This window comes from Drosophila tropicalis, unplaced genomic scaffold, assembly GCF_018151085.1.
Source record: "Drosophila tropicalis isolate 14030-0801.00 unplaced genomic scaffold, ASM1815108v1 contig_859, whole genome shotgun sequence".
NCBI lineage: Eukaryota > Metazoa > Arthropoda > Insecta > Diptera > Drosophilidae > Drosophila > Drosophila tropicalis.
Genome location: NW_027173353.1, coordinates 11969918 through 11988439, shown reverse-complemented (window position 1 = coordinate 11988439; position 18522 = coordinate 11969918). Strand labels below are relative to the sequence as shown.

The 18522-nt window shown below is 37.6% G+C and overlaps 1 protein-coding gene and 1 long non-coding RNA gene across 5 annotated transcripts; one reads left to right on the top strand and one right to left on the bottom strand.

Annotated features, from left to right (window-relative positions):
* Nucleotides 1-1124: 1124 nt before the first annotated feature.
* On the top strand, nt 1125-13914 carry LOC137582878 (uncharacterized). 4 transcript variants are annotated; one of them, XM_068297613.1, is made up of 9 exons: nt 1177-1259; nt 3347-3508; nt 4833-4906; nt 4966-5640; nt 5702-5814; nt 5874-6583; nt 6649-6717; nt 6772-7201; nt 13896-13914. In XM_068297613.1, exons 2-8 carry the CDS (start codon nt 3457-3459, stop codon nt 7188-7190), a joined length of 2112 nt encoding a protein of 703 aa, XP_068153714.1. In that variant the 5' UTR covers nt 1177-1259; nt 3347-3456; the 3' UTR covers nt 7191-7201; nt 13896-13914. The 4 variants fall into 4 exon arrangements, with proteins under 4 accessions (XP_068153716.1, XP_068153714.1, XP_068153713.1 ...); XM_068297615.1 differs by lacking the exon at nt 13896-13914 and having other exon boundaries at nt 1125-1249; nt 6772-7539; XM_068297612.1 differs by lacking the exon at nt 13896-13914 and having other exon boundaries at nt 6772-7539.
* On the bottom strand, nt 8560-10314 carry LOC137582898 (uncharacterized). The gene is made up of 3 exons (XR_011033335.1): nt 10177-10314; nt 8915-10107; nt 8560-8845 (listed from the first exon to the last, which is right to left on the bottom strand). It is a non-coding gene; the product is annotated as an uncharacterized lncRNA (long non-coding RNA).
* Nucleotides 13915-18522: the final 4608 nt, after the last annotated feature.

The following is an 18522-nucleotide window of genomic DNA, read 5'->3' as shown; positions in this document are numbered from 1 at the left end:
ACATTCATACAAAGTTTTTTCTTCGAATTTTGTAACAAAAATGGAGTCAGACATGTAACTGATTGCAGAAAAAACAAACTCACAGGTCATTCATAGATGATTAAGGCGTTTCTCACTAATTGCATGAAACTCTTTAAATTAAAAGCGGCGTGAATCAAAGGAGGTTTTTTTCATTAATTAGTTCTCAAAGATTTAGAGTAGCGAGAGAATGAGAGAGAGATGAGTAGCAGGGAAAGCAGCAAGCGAGCTTGCAACATATTCAATACGTATTGAACTTTTGCGGCCCCCAACCACTCCACCCATCGAGACACACGAATGCCCCATAATTTTAGATCATAAAGAGCGCCATTTAACATCGAATGATGCCTAAATTGAGTCGCCTTTCCGCGTTCCTCCCCATTAAAAACTTTCGTTCTAAATGAGCTGAATGGGCATAATGAAAAGGCGCTCGCACATCATCAGTTGTTCGATGAAGACTGAATCTCAATTTTCGAGATTAAGAGTTGTTCTTTTTGTTTACTTGTGAGGTTATGTAATAGCCCGCACAGTGGTTGCGAATTGTATGATTCTCCTTCTTCTCTCTGCGCCCCAAATCAATTTAAAAGCAATAAAATATCAATTGGAAGCAAAGTTTTTCCAAAAATCAATTGTCAAATTTATATTTCAATTGGACACAAGTACAAAAGTCTCCTTCTTCTTCTTCTTACTGTCTAGTAATCCCATTAAAACATATATAAACGCACAGTTATGTGAAATGGAAACCGCATTTAAAAATTATATGATAGCGTCGTTAGAGAAGAAAAGTTTGCAATAATGCAAAAGATTAAATTGCACTGCCGTCTCTTTTTTCATTGTCTTCCTAACCCATTTTCTATTGCTAAAAGGCTTGCCAGAGCACTCGCTCCCATTACGTGCGTACCCTCTGCCGCTCCCTCTCAGTGTGTTACTTATTCTCTGTTTGAAATAGTTTTTGAAATGAATTAAATAGTCTATACCATGCCGTCTCTCACTCCCACAGCCCCACTGTCCCACTGTCCCACAGTCCCACTGTGCGTGTGTGTGTGTGAATGCTGAGCGAGTGAGCGCGCGGCTAGATAGCTGTTTTTTTGTATTCCATCCAACATTTTTTTTGAAAACAAACTAGCAACATGAAATTGTTTCTCAGTTTGTTTGTTGCTGTAGACGCGTGCGGTTCGCTTTGAATGTTCCAGTTCGTTTCTGTGTCCACTCACTCATCGTCGTGCCAAAGGTACCCAAAGGTAGAATACAAAAATTTTGAAATTCAGCGTCTATTTTCGACAGCTGTGCAAGCCTGAAGAAAAACGCGTCGTATACGTAACGTCATCAAGATATTGCAATTGCTGCTGAAATAACCATGAAGGATTTCATATTTGTCAAATTTTTCAGCTGCCACTCTAGCATAAAATTTGTGAATTTCAAGGATTGAAAAAAAAACAGAAAATTCGAAATTAAATCAATTCTATTTTGATCTCTGAATGCGTGTGTGTGTGTTTGTGTTTGTGCGTGTGTACGTGAATCACACCTGCCCTGTCGCGGTCGCGGTCACGGCTGTGAATTCGGTAACGAATCGAAAGGAAAATGCATTTGATAAACAACATGAAAAGAAGGAAAACAAATAAGCAAATTCAGCCCCCCTCTCCCTGCTCCATCCATCTTTGGATTAAATAAAAAGTATAAACAAAATGCCGGACTTTTGTGGCCTCTGCCAGGTGTTGCAATCCACACGATCATTATGACAGAGACTTTGATGATGATGCTCTTTTGGACCGCATGCTGGGAGGGGAGCTGGCAAGAGTAAAGAACCAAGAGAGAACCACATTTGGCACGCTGAGACACAATTACCAGGGTTATTTATCAAAGAATGAATTGTTGTTTGCTTATTTCACTTGGCACTTGCAACTGGTATAACTATGTAAAAAGTTGCATATGTAAATCCCAATACCAACAATAACTAGAGCATCATCTTGATTTCTTTGCCAAAGTCAGCCAGCGGCGTGGGCGGCAGTGGAGGACGCCAAACCAGAGGCGGAGCACAGGGACGCGCTTGTTGGGCGACTTTCTACAACCATGACTATGACTGTGACTATGACAAGCGCCCACAATTTGCCATTCATCTGTGATGTTGTTTTTGCGTTTTATTCATGTTTAATAGCAGTTTTCCAATGCCTTCAATGGCATTTCAATACACTTTTGTGGGCTGCGGTGGCTTTGTGTTGTCGTTGTGAACATGTGGGGCGTGCGAGTTGCCATTTCTGACGCCAATTGTGTAAAACAATAATGGGAGAATGACAACAAATAGCTACTAATATATATATGTACATATTGGAATATAGCAACGCCCCAGCTGGCATTCAATTAAATACTCTAAACATATTGAATAGCTCAATTTAGTTTAGTTATTGGATAATGACATCCAAATGAATTAGTTATACTGTTTAGCAATTAAAACAGTTTCTCAATCAAATTGTGACAGAATAAATATGTCGTAGAAACGGAACACTTCAGAAACTGAAGGTCTACAATCAGTATCAATTAATTTGGTAGGCGCTTCCCTTTTGTTGTGCCATTTAAGGCGAATTCGAAATTAAAGCAAATCTTAATGTCAGCCACCCACACGCCATATATTGATATGTATCTTGTATGTTTGGTAAACTTGGAGCTGAGCTTGGCTCATTTCCAGCATGATGTTTGGCATGTTTCATAGTTTGTCGCTTGGCTTCACGCATGATTAATTAAGGCAGCAATTAAATAATTTGAATGAGCCCAAAGAAAACAACAATGGACAGACAGCAAACCGATGAACTATTTACATAGTTGCCAAATTGGTAGCATGAGCAAATCAACCACACAAAAGGCAGAAAGAACGGAAGTTATAAATTCCTAAATGAGCTGATATCATAGTTATTTCTATATAGTTCTCTATGTCTCGATGTCATACATTGCAGTTGGGGAATAGAAGTTACCGAACAGCATATCAATTAGTAGAAAGCGCCAACACCCTAGTCTTTAGCTGGACACGCCCACTAGGTGCAACATGTGCCATGTGCTAAATGGAAACGATACGAAACGAAAGCGAAAAAGTAAGCAACAGGCAGAATCGTTTGGTTTTACGTTCGCGTTCCGGTACGGTCATTAACCGGAAAAGTGCAACACGACTAGATACAGATACAGATACAAATAGTCACGCGTTAATGGTGTCGGAGAGCGCGGACGAAGACGACGTCGAAGACGAAGGCTTCCTTCTATTTCCATTGCCTAGTTCATTAATTGCAAAAATGTTTGATTTGTTTACACCAATTAAAGAGAATTTTGTTTTATGTTTTAGAGTGCTGAAGAGTGCAAAAACCGAAAAATAAACAATTCCATCCTATTCTATCGGGACCAAAGAGAGGGGTGGATACTCTAGTGTTGGAATTTTAAGTGCATATACACACAATGACGACAGCCAAATGGATTTGGCGCTTGGCGCTAAACATCATCTTGTTGGGTACGTACATATACTAAGCTAGTTCTACATAGTACGGATGAATCAGCTTTGCCAGAGGCAGCAATTTCGGCCAAGTTTATATTTATTGACTTTTGATCGATTTACGATATTTTTAGCAACCTCTGTTTGTATGTGTATATCAAAATTTGTTTCAATTTGAAACACTTGAAATAATTGCACGACCTTCGATTACTAGATGGGGCAATCTTTACGAAAATGCCTTTTGGGAATTTGGCAGAGACAGTGCGTCATAGAATTATGCGGCCAAGTGATGACATGTGTCTTATTTTTGGAAATACAAACCCAGCTGTGTTTTCATCTTTTTGTAGTTTTTGTTTAAATTTTCTTAATGATCGTTTTTTTATCGTAAATTCTTTTTAAATCACATAAACTAATTCAGAACAGATGATTATATGAGCCTATTAACAAACAAATTAATGCAAAAAACATTTTCATTTAAACACAAAAGACACATCAATTCAATAATATTTGCCATAACGAAACGGGAATACTCTTCATTTCAATATTTTTCAACTTCTTGTTAACGAAATCGTAACGTAACTGACTCTCATAGCAGACCTTTATTAATAATAAAGAATTAATCAAATGAATGCCTAAAATGGATTCAAAGAATCCATTAGATTGCTTTAGATTCTACACATTGTAAGTATTTGATCTTTTCTAGAAGAGTATTCGAATTGGTTCTTTGTAGAATTGTTGATCGTCCCAAGTGTCCACGAATAATAAAAATAAATCAATTCTGCCTCCTTTGCCTTTTCTTTTCTTTTTTTCTTTTCTTGACAAATCGCCGCCTATCGCACAGATGGCCGCAAAATTTTTGGCACTGAATTTTGGCTACCACTCACTTGTCACTTGTCAGTCGATTTCCTTTCCTAGTATTTTGACAACTCAATCAACTGGGCAACTGTCAGCTGTGGTCCAGTTGCCTTCCATTGAGACCCTCGTTACGCATACGCAGAGTGTGACTCAAGCTGTTGGCGGGTACTGTAGATGGGCTGGAGCAGGTGTCCCAGGCGATAAAATGAGTGCAAGTTCCGTTGAAAGTGAAATTCAAATAGTCACTTGAACCAAAAATAAACCAAACCACTGACGATCCGCAAGGCAAGTCGCATGGCCATTTAACGAGCGTGGGAACTTGGTTCGTTTTTGTCACCGTGACGCACTTGCTGCTATTTTCAGACATTTAGTATGGGTCATTAATAAATATGCATAGAGTAAAACTAATGGCAACAGTTTCGAATTCTATTTATCAACAACTTTTATGACTTGTTTTCATTGATATTTATCGCATTCTCATTTGCAGTATTATGCGGGGTCCACGCCGAGAAGCCCAGCGGATATTATCGACAAGTCTGTCAATCCCGCAAAGGAAAACTGGTGAGTCTTTGCCTTCCACCTAAACGGAAGTTTAATATAAGATTGGTTCCTTAATGTAGATTCAGCCAAACAGCGCGTATCGCAGCCGCTTGCTGGCTCTGCGCGAACAAATGCAAATTCGAGCCTCACTTGTGGGTCCTGAAATTTATGGCTACATATTGCCCTCCACCGATGATCATCTCAACCAGGAGGTAGCTGCCCGCGATCAGCGCTTGCGGTATCTCAGCGGATATACGGGAGTGCGAGCTTTTGCAGCCATCACTCATCGGGGGGCTGCTATTTGGTTGGAGAACCGATATGCCCAGCAGGCAGATGGCGAGCTCGATTGCGACTGGGAGATATATTTGGCAAATAGCACGGTCACCATCGCCGACTGGCTGGGCAGTCAGCTGCACCTGGACAAGCGAGTTGGTGCTGATCCGCAGCTCGTGCCGCATCATTTGTGGGTAACCTGGGAACGGGAGCTGGAAGATAGATTCTTAAAGCTCGTTAAAGTCAACAACAATTTGGTGGATCTGATATGGGGCGTGGATCGCCCAGAGCCACCCAAGAACCATGTAATCCAGGTGCAAGTGCAAGACTTCGCTGGTGAGCATTGGCAAGATAAGGTCAAGGAGCTGCGTAGACGACTGGTACATTTGGGCTGCGATGCCATGGTGGTCACATCTCTGACGGAGATTGCCTATCTCTTAAACATACGCGGCACAGACATACCCTATACGCCCGTGGTGAAGGTGCAGTGAAATATCAGTTCTTACCTAACAATCCGTAACTCAATGAGCTCTTTATTTCCAGTCGTATGCCATAGTGACTGCGAATGATATATTCTTTTATGTGGATCTTGACAAGATTAGCCTGGGCATTGACTTACATTTACGCACGGATTGCTTCAATGAGGATTGCGTCAAGTGAGATTTTGTCGATGTGGAGGCATTCCTTTTAACTAACGTTTCTTTTTTTCTTATAGGATCAAGGAGTACCATCAAATCTGGAGCGATATTCGCACTTATGTCCAAAAATGGAAACGTGTGCTCGTACCAGCTCCTTGTGTCCAAGAGCTGGGAGCCACCGAAGCCATTCACGTGGCTGTTGGAGATACAATTGTGGAGCACATCTCTCCCATCATTTTTATGCGCGCCCAGAAGAACTCCGATGAGCAGGCTGGCATGAGGAGGGCACACGTAAAGGATGGCGCAGCCATTTGCGAGGCCATGAGTAACCTGGAGACCAGATTCAACACAGAACAGTGGACCGAGGAGAAAATCAAATACGAAATCGAGCTGTGGCGACTCTCTCAAAAGCACGCCAAAGGTCTATCACTGCGCACTGTGGTCGCTTATGGCGAGCACTCGGCTCTGCCCTATTATATATCCAGCAATGTGACCAACATAGAGGTATCGGACCAGAGTTTGTTGGTCATCGAGTCGGGTGGCCAGTATCTGGAAGGCACGACAGATGTGTCACGCACGTTTATCTTTGGCCAACCCACTCACGAGATGAAGAAAGCCTACACAAATGTACTGGCGGGCATTTTGCATTTGGCTCAACTAAAATTCCCAGCCGACTTGAAACCCTCCGAGGTGGATGCTCTCGTCCGCAGCATGGTGTGGAAGGATATGACAGATTATCCCCAGGCCACAGGACATGGCATTGGTGCCTATGGCTCGGTGGAAGAACGTAAGTGCAACTGACTCATGACAATCGATTATACAATAACATAATTTGTTTTTGCATCAATGTAGCTCCCATCTCGGTGGCTTACGGAAAGAACAGCAGTTTCCACTTTAAGCGCGGCTACTTCTTCTCAAGTGGTAAATAATTTTCCACATTTATCGAATTTATTATACATTATCTTTTCCATCTAGAATCCGGCTATTACAAGCGCGATGACTTTGGTGTGCGCTTGAAGAACGTACTTGAGGTGATCGATACGGGGCACACACATCCCAGTGGAGCTCACTTCCTAGCATTCCAAGATGTCACGTTAGTGCCATATGAGCCCAAACTGATAGACAGCACACTTCTAAGTGCTGTCGAGAAGCGTCTGCTAAACGAATATAATGCTAAGATTAGGAATGAGGTTGGCGACGAGCTGAAGCGGTTGGGCAACATGAAAGCCTTCTACTGGATGATGAACAAGACGCGACACATACGGGAATATTTGCCGGAGGACGAGTATCGTGCAGCCACTGGAGGAGCGAGCCACAGGACACAATGCTTCCAAAACTATGCCCTAACGATCATTATTTCTATACCAGTCATCTGGATTGTGTCCAGATCATAAATTTAATTCAGGTGTGTGTGTGTGTGTAAGTGTGTGTGTGCGTGTGTGTGTCCGTGTATGTTACTGTAGTTTTAGTTAGTTATGCAAATTTAATACACAACTAAAGTAGTTCCACGAGGACTAACATCAAACTATAACTTTCTTACCAAAATCCAACCACTGCTGTATAGTTGACTTACTTAATCCCACACGAAAATCCGAATCGAGATACGTAATTTCTACATGTATAAAACTAATTATAATCAACCAAAAATATGTCATTATTAATACCTATAATATTTCTCTAAGTTTAAGCGATAACACTGTATATTTTTTTATCTAAATGTGATTAAATATGAATCTGTCCAAATTCTAATGCCGAATAGGCCGAAGAAAGATCCTTAGAACCTTTCAATAAGTCCTTAATTGTAGGTGCCAGGCTAAGCCCCAAAAAGTGATACTCCTTACGAGCACACTAGCGCATCTAGCGGCCGACTCTCTCTTTTTCCAGCTGTTAAAAAAACGGCTATACGCATATGAAGCCCAATTATTTGTCACGGAAATTTAACAGAATTTGATTAGGCTTTTAGATTTTGAAACTTATATTCTAGCCAGATGTTTTTAACACACAGAAAGGGACGGTTTGCAGAAGACCCAATGAACAATATAAATATGTTCTTGATCAGCCTTCACAGTTAAAAACACTGTGATAATCGAAAAAAAAAGACATCAAAGTTTCCCTTTTTCGAAAACGGTTTTCTTTTTCATTTGCTTCTAACTTCTAAAATAATAATTTTTTGGAAGAACTTTCTTGGACAAAGTTTCTTAGAATTGAATGGGCTGCAAATGTTGGGAAGTCATTTAGCCCCTCAGATTTAGGCCAAAATGTCAAAGAAATCGAATCTTGACACCATTTTTTTATGTTTTCTTTCCCGGATTTTGCTTATATTAAAAATTTTCTATTCGAGCTTTGTTCACAATATGATAATTTATTTTGGTCAATGGCAGCTGAGGAGAAATATAACCATTGAATCATATTGCATTTTCTTTAAATTATGGTGTGGTATATGGTATATACATATGTATATGTATATGTGTACTGTCTATGTATACTAAAACTTTTCGAAAAGAGGACAACTTTCATGAACAACTTCCGCAAACAATTTTGTATGAAATTCGCATTCGCAAATTCGATTCGCAGGACCCGAAGTAGGGTGAAACCATCCCAACCCAAGGTTGGGTAATTCTGTAGGAGAAAAAAGAGATGGAAAACGCCGAACTGTGTTGTATATGCTAATTCTTGAAAATTTTGAATATTGTGTCCCATATCCATGCAATGTCGATTCGATTGGCGGCTTTGCAATTAAATGCAGCAGAAAATTGAGTCGGCTACAGTTAAATTGCTACATCTTTAATTTTATCAAAACTGTGTCATAAGACTGAACTCTAGTCTCTACAAATGGGTTAAAATTAAAGACATTTCAAATAAAGTGACAAAATAGGAATATCATTTGAAAAGTTTCTCTACAAGATTGTTGTAGAAGTCAAGATATTAGCACACTTTAGGTTTTGGGCGAATGAGCATCTGGGCAGATTTGAGAGAATTGTAAGCAGCGCCCCAGTTTATGCTATCCTTTCTATAGACTTCAGTATCATAGTATTTCCCGTTGAAGTGGCTAAAAATTATGTAAAAAAAATATCAGAATTATTCATTTTCATTTGTATAAAATTGATTTTTTACTTACACGAGACTACACATATTATACCAAAAGCCCCCACCGACCGTAATCCCACAATTTCCAACCCACGGATCATTGTCCTGATCAAAGGTCGAGAATTTCTGGTATAAGTGATAGTTCATATTATTAGGAGCTGTTCCTCTAAATTTACCCAGCGATTTCAATTCATATTTCTCGTCTTCACTACCAACGATAAAATGATCATAGGCAGCATAGTTGAAGCTTCCGTTGAAGAACCCTAATTGCATATATAGTTCGAAGGATCCCGAATTGGTTAAGCGATGCAACTGTTCGAGCCCAATGAAGAACTCTCCCGCAATGTTACCGAAACCTTCACGGTAGTCCTTCCAAGTTCTGTTAAAGTCTACGCTACCATCAAATTGTTTCTGAATCACTATCCATCCTCCGCCTTCTATATCCCCGTTGCAGAAAGCAGAAAAAGGATCAAGTTTGTTAACTGCGATCATATAGTTTCCGGATGGAAGGCCCTTACAACCGGTGTTCGGTATTCTCTTTTTACACAAGTCTAGCCTTTGCTCAGTTCGGTTCAGTTGTTTAGAATTGCTTTCGAGTAAACAAGTTTTCGCAGTTAATTTGGTGTGAGTTGTTGTTAAATCCTTTTTATAGGAATCTACCTGAGAATTTAATTTTTTCATTTCGTTGCTACATGTGTTTTCTTTGGCGTTATAGTCTTCCAAATCTCTTATCTTGGATTTAAGGTCTTTCTTCAAATTGATTTCAATCACAGTCTCTTTTGTCTCCATAGGGTTTTTCCCATTTAATGCAGTTTTTCGTAATTTGTTTAATTCCTCTTTTAAATCTTTCTGAACCTTGGCTTCATTAAGTTTCGCTTCTTCAATCTCTTTCTTTTGCCTCTTCATTAAGTCAATTATAAACCCCTCGATTCGTCCAATATTACCTTGTTGTTGAGCAAATTTACTGAGAAGCTGTCTTAAGTTTTCGTTTGCGGAACGCAACCTTTCAATGTTATCAATCTTTGCCTTGTTTTCAGCTTTCAAATAGCTTATTTCTAATATTTTTTTCTTAAGTTCACCATTTTCCTTTTCCACCTCTAAATGTTTTTGTTCGGCTGCTTTGATTTCTTTTTTTAACACGGATATGTATTCGAGAATAGGTGTCCCTGACTCCAAGCAATGGGGTGAAGAGGGGTTTTCTCCAGCAGCTGAGATTCCACGATTCTATAAAGAGATTTTATGATTTTAAAACAATTTTTATTTCGCTTTTTCATTCACCGCTTTTAAAATTACGTTTTGGAATCCAAGTAGGAAAAACAGCACACAAATAAATTGTATATTCATTTTGGAAACTATTCCACAATATGGAAAATTGATTAATTATTTTAAAGTTACTTCACAATTTCTATAACGACAGTATCAATAAAGATTACAAATTGCAAATTGCGACGAAATGTAAGTTATTAACGCTAAATTACAAAAGGTTATACAACCATGTTTCTATTTACATGGTAAAAAACCCGAGAAATCCGTGTAAATTAAAATTTTGTGGGTAAAATATATACATATATATTGTTTTTGGTGTGAGAATGAATTTTTACGTGCAAAGTAGACCTTTAAGAGTCTATGAGGAGTTTGCATTCATACTCATTCAATCAGTTGATCAATCAATGACTCACTGGTACACTTTTTTAGTTTGTACTAACTTTATTGTTTTCTGAGGACCCTTACCAGTTCTTATACTAATGTGAGATAATCAATATTGTCAATTCAACTATTACAAGACTAAGAAATCCATTGATCAGATTTGGTTTTCAGCTTGTTCTAACTTGCAGGATTTCATAGTTGGTCTGTAGGTTTGGTGTATTTGAAAATAGATATTGTTATGCTAGTACAATTTAAACAGTAGTTCATGACGTGATCGACAGAAACTGTGTTAGCGAAGGAAAATGACTGTGCTTGATTTCCCTCCAAGGCGTTTTCAAGAGTTAGTTGAGTTACCCTATACGAAGAAAAACAGAGCAGTGCAATTGTAATGTTTTCATAGATTTCATGAGCGAAATTATATGCTTTAAGGACTGACAAGAATCATGCGGAGAAAACTGGGTAGCAGGACGCCGCAGAACTTCGAAAAATCCGATATCAGCATTATATATTGACCGTTTATTGTAGAGCCATTTTGTATTTTCCATTTTAGAGGTAGTTTCTAACAAAGTTTCTGGTAAGTTTTGGTGTTTGTATTCGTGCAGGTTTAAATTAAATGATGAGTACTGAAGTTCAGATGGAGGGAACGGCAATTTTATTCGTGGCTTGGGGGGAATTACTAGGCTTTCAGTAGCTTTCACAACCCAGCGCATCGGCGAATCGATGGAATAATCCTACAGGCATATTCTGGTGTAGCAACCTTTGCAAAGGTAGGTAGGTCATTGGCGGTGTTGGAAATGCGTATATGCTACGACAAATAGCTGTATGGTTGGGGGCTTACACTTTGAGAGATACTGGACCCAAGCCATACCTATGTTGGAATAATAGGTCTATCATATGTATCTATTTTCCAGTGTTTTACTAAGTTTACAACCTATTAAAGTTAATACTCAATCTTGATTTCTTGATAAATGATCATCAGACACGGAATGATTGATTAGCCACGGGGGTAATTGATTAGCCCTTGCAAAAAGGGTATATTGATTTTCTAACTCATCTAACTAACAAGCATCTTCCACCATATAAAAAGTATATATTTTTTGATCAGCAGTCCGTCCGCCTGTTTCAGTCACCTCCAAGACCGTAAGAGCTACAACGCAAACTCCTCCTAGACCATAAGAGCTACAGAGCTGAAATTTGGCATGTAGGCTTTTATATACTGGAGGGGTTGTATATTTCGGATTCAGCCCGATCGGACCACTATATCATATAGCTCCCGTACAAACGGAACTCGAACAGTGACTTTTCTTAATAACTCTGATCAGGATCGGGTGGCTATATCATATACATTTACAATCGCTCACTGTGGGACTCTCAAACGGACAAGGCTAGATCATCTTGCCTAGTTTTGACGACACCCACTTATGCCCACTAAATCAATAAATATAAAGTGTACATGAGAATATTATTTTAAATGTTCATGTTGAATTATACATTATGATGATTAATTAGACAGTTTTGTAAGATTTTCATAGAGGTTAAGACAGTGTTAGTATTTGGATATTTGTCGAATGAGCATCTGGGCAGATTTGAGAGATTCGAAATCAGCTCCCCAGTTTATACTGTTGATTTTGTTGACTTTACTTTCATAATATCTGCCGTTAAAATGGCTAATAAATACGTAGGAAAATATATTGTAATTTTTAGTTCTCATTTGTGTGAAACAATAATTAATTAAATACTTACACGCGAAGACAGTATTTGTACCACCAACCGCCACCGACCGCGAGAGCACAATTTCCCTCAACCCATGGATCATTGTCCTGATCAAAGGTCGAGAATTTCTGGTTTAAGTGATAGTTCATATTATTAGGAGCTGTTCCTCGAAATTTACCCAGCGATTTCAATTCATATTTCTCGTCTTCACTACCAACGATAAAATGATCATAGGCAGCATAGTTGAAGCTTCCGTTGAAGAACCCTAATTGCATATATAGTTCGAAGGATCCCGAATTGGTTAAGCGATGCAACTGTTCGAGCCCAATGAAGAACTCTCCCGCAATGTTACCGAAACCTTCACGGTAGTCCTTCCAAGTTCTGTTAAAGTCTACGCTACCATCAAATTGTTTCTGAATCACTATCCATCCTCCGCCTTCTATATCCCCGATGCAGAAAGCAGAAAAAGGATCAAGTTTGTTAACTGCAATCATATACTTTCCGGATGGGAGGCCCTTACAACCGGTGTTGGGTATTCTCTCCTTGCACAAGTCTACTCTAGTTGTTGTTAAGTTCTTTTTATAGGAAACTACCTGAGAATTTAGTTCTTTTATTTCATTGCTACAAGTGTTTTCCCTAGCCTTACAGTTTTCTAATTCTTTACTTTTTGATGCAAGATTCTTCAATGCTTCAATTCGATTCGCCTTTTCGGTTGCTAAACTCCTTTTTAAACTTTCTATGGTCCTCTTCAAATTCATCTCTATTTCAAATTGAGATTTAGATTTCGTTTCACTTTTTTGTAATTCTTGAATTTCCTTTTTCAGTTCTTCCTGAACCGTGGCTTCATTACGTTTACCTTCTTCAATCTCGTTCTTCTGCTTGTTCATCAGATCAATGATATATCCTTCGATTCGTCCAATATTATTCTGTTGTTGCGCGAATTGCCAGAGAACTGTCCTCAAATCTTCATTTGCTGTTCGTAATCTATTAATCTGATCACTCTTTGAATCGTCTTGGGCCTTTAAATAGCTTGTTTTTAATAACCTTTCTCTAAGTTTATTGTTATCCTGTTCAAACTCCAAACGTTTTGCTTTGGTTGTTCTGATTTCTTCTTTTAACTCGGAAATATATTCGAGGATAGGTTTCCCGGATTTGAAGCATTTGGAGAGATTGTCCTCCGCAACTGACACTCCCCAATTCTATCAGAAATAGTTTTAGGTCTGTTATCATTTTGTTATGTTTGAAGATAATACCTGTTGGAATCCAAGGAGGAAACAAAGTGGGATAACAACTTTAAGATACATTCTGGAAAATATTCCAAAATATTTGGAATATATGAATTATTTGGATGTTGTGTCCACTTGATGGGTTGAACCACGGGAATGTTTAAAGAAGCACAGTTTTTAAGTGTTTAAAAGAAATCCAACGAAAATTGTGTTATTAACGGTTAATTATGAAAAATTATACATAAATTTCTTGATTTATACGATACAAAGCTCGAGAAAACCGTGAAAATTGAAATTACAAACTGTTGCTTGTTTGCTGTTTTTCGGTTCGGTTAACCCTCCGGTTATATCCGGGGATATATGTATACAGTAATGTAATTGATACTAAAAACGAAAAAAACAATCCTCCATCTATAATTATTTCAGCACATCCTCTCTGACTATGGTGGTGTTCAAAGCAAAAGATGACGCTATAAATAATCATCTTTGCAGTGATACCACCCATCTATTATGAGGACATGATTTTTCGGACTGGAAGACTAATTTTGGCAGACTTTCTTTGTCGGAATCCGACTGACCAGGATGAAGAGATGGTTTTATCACATATATGTACATAGATAAACAAACAATTCCTTGAAAAAGATCCGTCTCAGTTTGAACAATGAATTTAAAAATTGTATATACTTATTATCTATAATGATTACATGTAATAACAATAGTCATATACATATGTATTATAAAGTCCTATTTATTTTATAAAAATGATAGTGATTAGTGTATATGACAAAGATTTAATTTTTAAGTTTTCCATCTAGTGCGTCTATCTTGGTTGAACGTCACCGGAAGAAGAGCGCGAAAACTTTCAGTGCGGCGCCAGGCCGATACCGATATTTTCCATAGGCGGCTTAATACTAACAAACGATACTTAAATACTAACAATCGAGACTTAAATACTAACAATCGAGACTTAGAAATACTGAATCGAACAGAACTTAAATAAATGACATCTTACAGTATGTAAATATGTAGGATTGCGTGAGAAACTGTAATGGTATCAGAATGCCGATAATGATATTGGTTTGATATATGTATGTATGTACATATGTATCTACATACATATGTACATATATCGATAGGTTGACAATCGGGTAAAAGAGATTTTTAAGGTTGCTGGACGAGGAGGTTGCGTTGGTCTCGTGTAACTAAAAGTGTTCAATAAGACGGTTCTTTTCTTTGTTAATAAATAAATATGTAAATATAAATAATCTAAGATACTAAAAGTTAATTCGTGTCAAGTTTGTTAATTTTGGTTCAGTGGACTTAGGCCTTAGATTTTGGGGGCTTAACCGGGATGCGTACAGAAAGTAATAAAGAGCGAGTGAGAGAGAAAACTTTACGGAGAAATCGCGCGTAATTGCAAAAGTAACGCCATCATTACGAAGCATAAGAGCAAGAGAGACAGTAAATGTGTGCTTAATTTTCACCACCGGAGTTCACGAGAAAAGACGAACACAAGAAAGAGTAACAAAAAAGACGAAAAAATGGAAAAGACGAGCAACATCGAATAGACGATAAAATTTGTTCAGAGAGGAACAAGAGAAAGACAAAACGACGATTGAACTTGCTTGGATTCGGCGCTATCCAATCATTCATGCAAGTCAAGAAGAAACCTGGAGCAGAGATCGGACTAGGAGATCGAGACCAGACGACTCAATTCACCACTACATTCACAGTCAGAAGGCATCATCCAATATTGTGTGTGTGTGTGAGTGAGAAGAAGCTAAAGCGTAAAGAAGACGACACGTAAGAAGAGAACTACATACGTAAAGAAGAACACGAGAAACGGAAAACAAAGACGTAAAATAACCAGGGCTGCATCGCAAGTACGTTATTATTTAATACTAACAATATTTAAAGAATATAAAGATAGAGAAAATAAAAAGGACCAAAAATTTCCATACAAAATTCAGATTTTCAAATGGCTCCATATCGAAAGTTGGGGCTAAATTCAAAAATTATTGTTTGCTGTTTATCTTAGTTTTGCTAGATCTACAACTTCTTAGAAGTTTTCAAAAGTCTATCTTTAATATTAAAGATTTTGGAAAAAACGTCTTAAATATATGCCCCCCAAAAAACGGACTTTTCTTTGATCAAATGCACCTGTGAAAAAAACAGATTAAACTATGAAAACCATTCTTACAGTTCGTAATCTGAACACAATGACCAACAAATTACAGAAAAAATTATTCGATTAAGTTATTTAGGAGCCGAGAAAATCAGAACTAACAAAAAAAAAACATCTTAAATTCGTGTCCGCCACTGTATGTTGTACAACGAGATCACCCAACTGACCGTCCCAGGGTTAAGAGAAAAGTTAAAATAAATTCATAAATTTAAGTGTAAAAGGCAACAAAGAGGAGAGAGATAAATTTCATACTTTGGTATCGACACGAACGACGAATCCTTATGTTCAGAAGCTAATACTAGTATACAAGGCGAAAGTGAAGAAGTTGAGAGAGAAGTGACAATGGCGTTCACGTTAAAAGATATTCGTGATTCGTTGACAGAGTTTGATGGCAGCAACAAAAAGCACGTAATAGATTTTGAGGGTACTGCTGTAAGAATACAATGGAGTGATCTTCAAAAATTTATCTATGGTAGACAGGATGAGTTTACTGTTAATTTGTCGTCAAAGCAATTAAAGAGTAGAAAGAAGAAATACAACGAGAAATTAGTATTTAGTTGAGTACTTTTATCTAACGAAGAGTGTAGCCAAAAGAAGTAGCTTAGATGAGGAATGCATTGTCGGATACATCATTGAGGGTATTCCCGACTTTAAAATGAATAAAAGCGTTCTTTACCAAGCGAGAGATTTAAAGGAATTACGAGAGACACTAAGGATCTATGAGAAATATGCGAGGGTTGAACCCAAAACCTCGATATGAAAAGATGCAATCAGAGGATTTCAGATGTTTTAAATGCGGAGGAAAGAATCGAAATAAGGATGTTCCAATGGGTAATGGAGTATTATCTGCTCTGTTTGATTTGGTCAGTGATATTTCTACTATTAGCGAGAGCGCCTATAAGGAGATATACCCTGTTAACCTAATGAGTGATCGCAAGGAGCTAGTTGGCGTATGAGTCATTAACGTCAATTCAGAGTTAGATGGCAACGTCGTAGAAATAGATTTTCATGTTGATCGAGTAAAAATGTACAAAGGAGTAATCGGAAATGTGGTATTGGAAAACTTAAATGTTACAATTGGGAAAAGAGGAATTGTTTTCCACATCAGAGGCCAAGACGTTTACGATATCAGGATCATGCGATAGTAGATCAGCGAATAAAGAAAGGGATGGAGGCTGGAATCGTTCGGCAAATACAAATACTTGAATACTAACTCATACTTACACTACTGAATTGGATAGCAGAAATTCCATTTAATCTTTCATTTTCGATTTAGAGGTTTTTAAAGTTTTATTTCGATTCGCCTTTTCTAAATTCTTTTTTCAATTTTACATCTTTTTTTTTTAATTTATATCTATTTCAGTTCGAGCTCTGAGTGTTCTCTTCATTTGATTTGTATTATTTATCTTTATTTCAATTTTAGATGTTGGATTCTTGTCCACTTTATTTTTGAGATTTAAGGCAATTGTACGCAATCCTTCCATTTCTTTTTTTAAATCTATCTGATTCTTGTCAGTCTTAAGTTTCCTTTCTTGAATCTCATTCTTCTGCTTGATCATTAAATCAATGATATAAGCTTCGATTCTGGCAATTGTATTCCGTTGCTGCGAAAATTGCCAGAGAATTCTTCTCAAGTCTTGATTTTCTGTACGCAACCTGTCAATTAAATGATCCTTCGCATAGTCTTGAGCTTTTCGAAGTTCAACATTTTTTGCTCTGATTTCTTCTTCTAACCCGGATATGTATTCGTGTAAAAGCTTCACAGACTTGAAGCATGGGGGTGAACAGAGATAATTTTCGGCAACTGAGTATCCCGGACTCTGTGATATAAAATTTTAGGTAAGTTTTGAATTCGAGGTATTTGAAGGGCTGTTGAAATTACTTGTAGATATCCAAGTAGGACAACTATGAATCGAAATCGGATAACCATTTGTAGATTCATTTTAAATTTAACTCAAAACATTTAGAAATTAAAAATATATTTTACTGCTATGTTCGCTTCAAGAGAAGTTGAAGAGAAGTTTGCTTTTGATGGTAGATTAAAAAAATTTACACCTACATGTAATCGAATTATACGGTTTTTACGTTGTGGGAATTTACTGTGTAAATTACAATTTTTGAAAATTGTATAAAAATATTTTTACTGTTGTAATTTCAGTAATCCATGTAAGAAAAATATTGCAAGAAAAATCAAGATGGGATTTTCCGAAATCCCGCGGGTTTGGTGAAAACTTTGCGGTTTCGAGTTTTTCGACATCACATTGTACTTCGGACTAAAATTAAAATGCCCTTTTTACAAGGATATAAGGCCCCCGAATTTGTTACTATGTGAAACGTCTCGCTTTTCTTTTATTTTTTTTCGCTAGAAAGCTAATTGCTAATTATTTTCGTTTTCTACAGTTTTTCTCACGTTCTTGCCGTCACTTGATTATGATTATGTATTTTTCAGCTTGCCGATAGTCGTTTATTATAAAAACCCGTATGATTCATGAAATATCTAAATGAATAAAAAGTAACCGATAAAGACATACACAGACCAAGGACTTTCCTCTGCTTCCAGAAGTATAAAAAAAACTCAAAGGTACATACATAGATCCACGACCAAATACATATATTTATGCATGTTAGACATAATTAGGCATTTAAAAGATTTAAATTGTCCATCCACCTCCTTAGAACGATTCTCCTTCAAAGGCAGTTAACAGGATCTCTAGTCTGGATATCTGACTATTAATAATCAGGACTAATTGACGGAGATCATTCAGTCCTGCCACATTATTTTGTGCATCCTCCATGTTATTTCGCAGTTTTGATTTTAGGTTCTCCAATGTGCCGTGAGCTTTTTGTAAATTTTGTTTGATTTGCAAC

Coding starts and splice junctions, on each gene's coding strand:
- LOC137582878 (XM_068297613.1), top strand. CDS start 3,457: ATGACGACAGCCAAATGGATTTGGCGCTTGGCGCTAAACATCATCTTG. Junction 4,907..4,965: donor AATCCCGCAAAGGAAAACTG/GTGAGTCTTTGC, acceptor TCCTTAATGTAG/ATTCAGCCAAACAGCGCGTA. Junction 5,815..5,873: donor TTCAATGAGGATTGCGTCAA/GTGAGATTTTGT, acceptor TTTTTCTTATAG/GATCAAGGAGTACCATCAAA.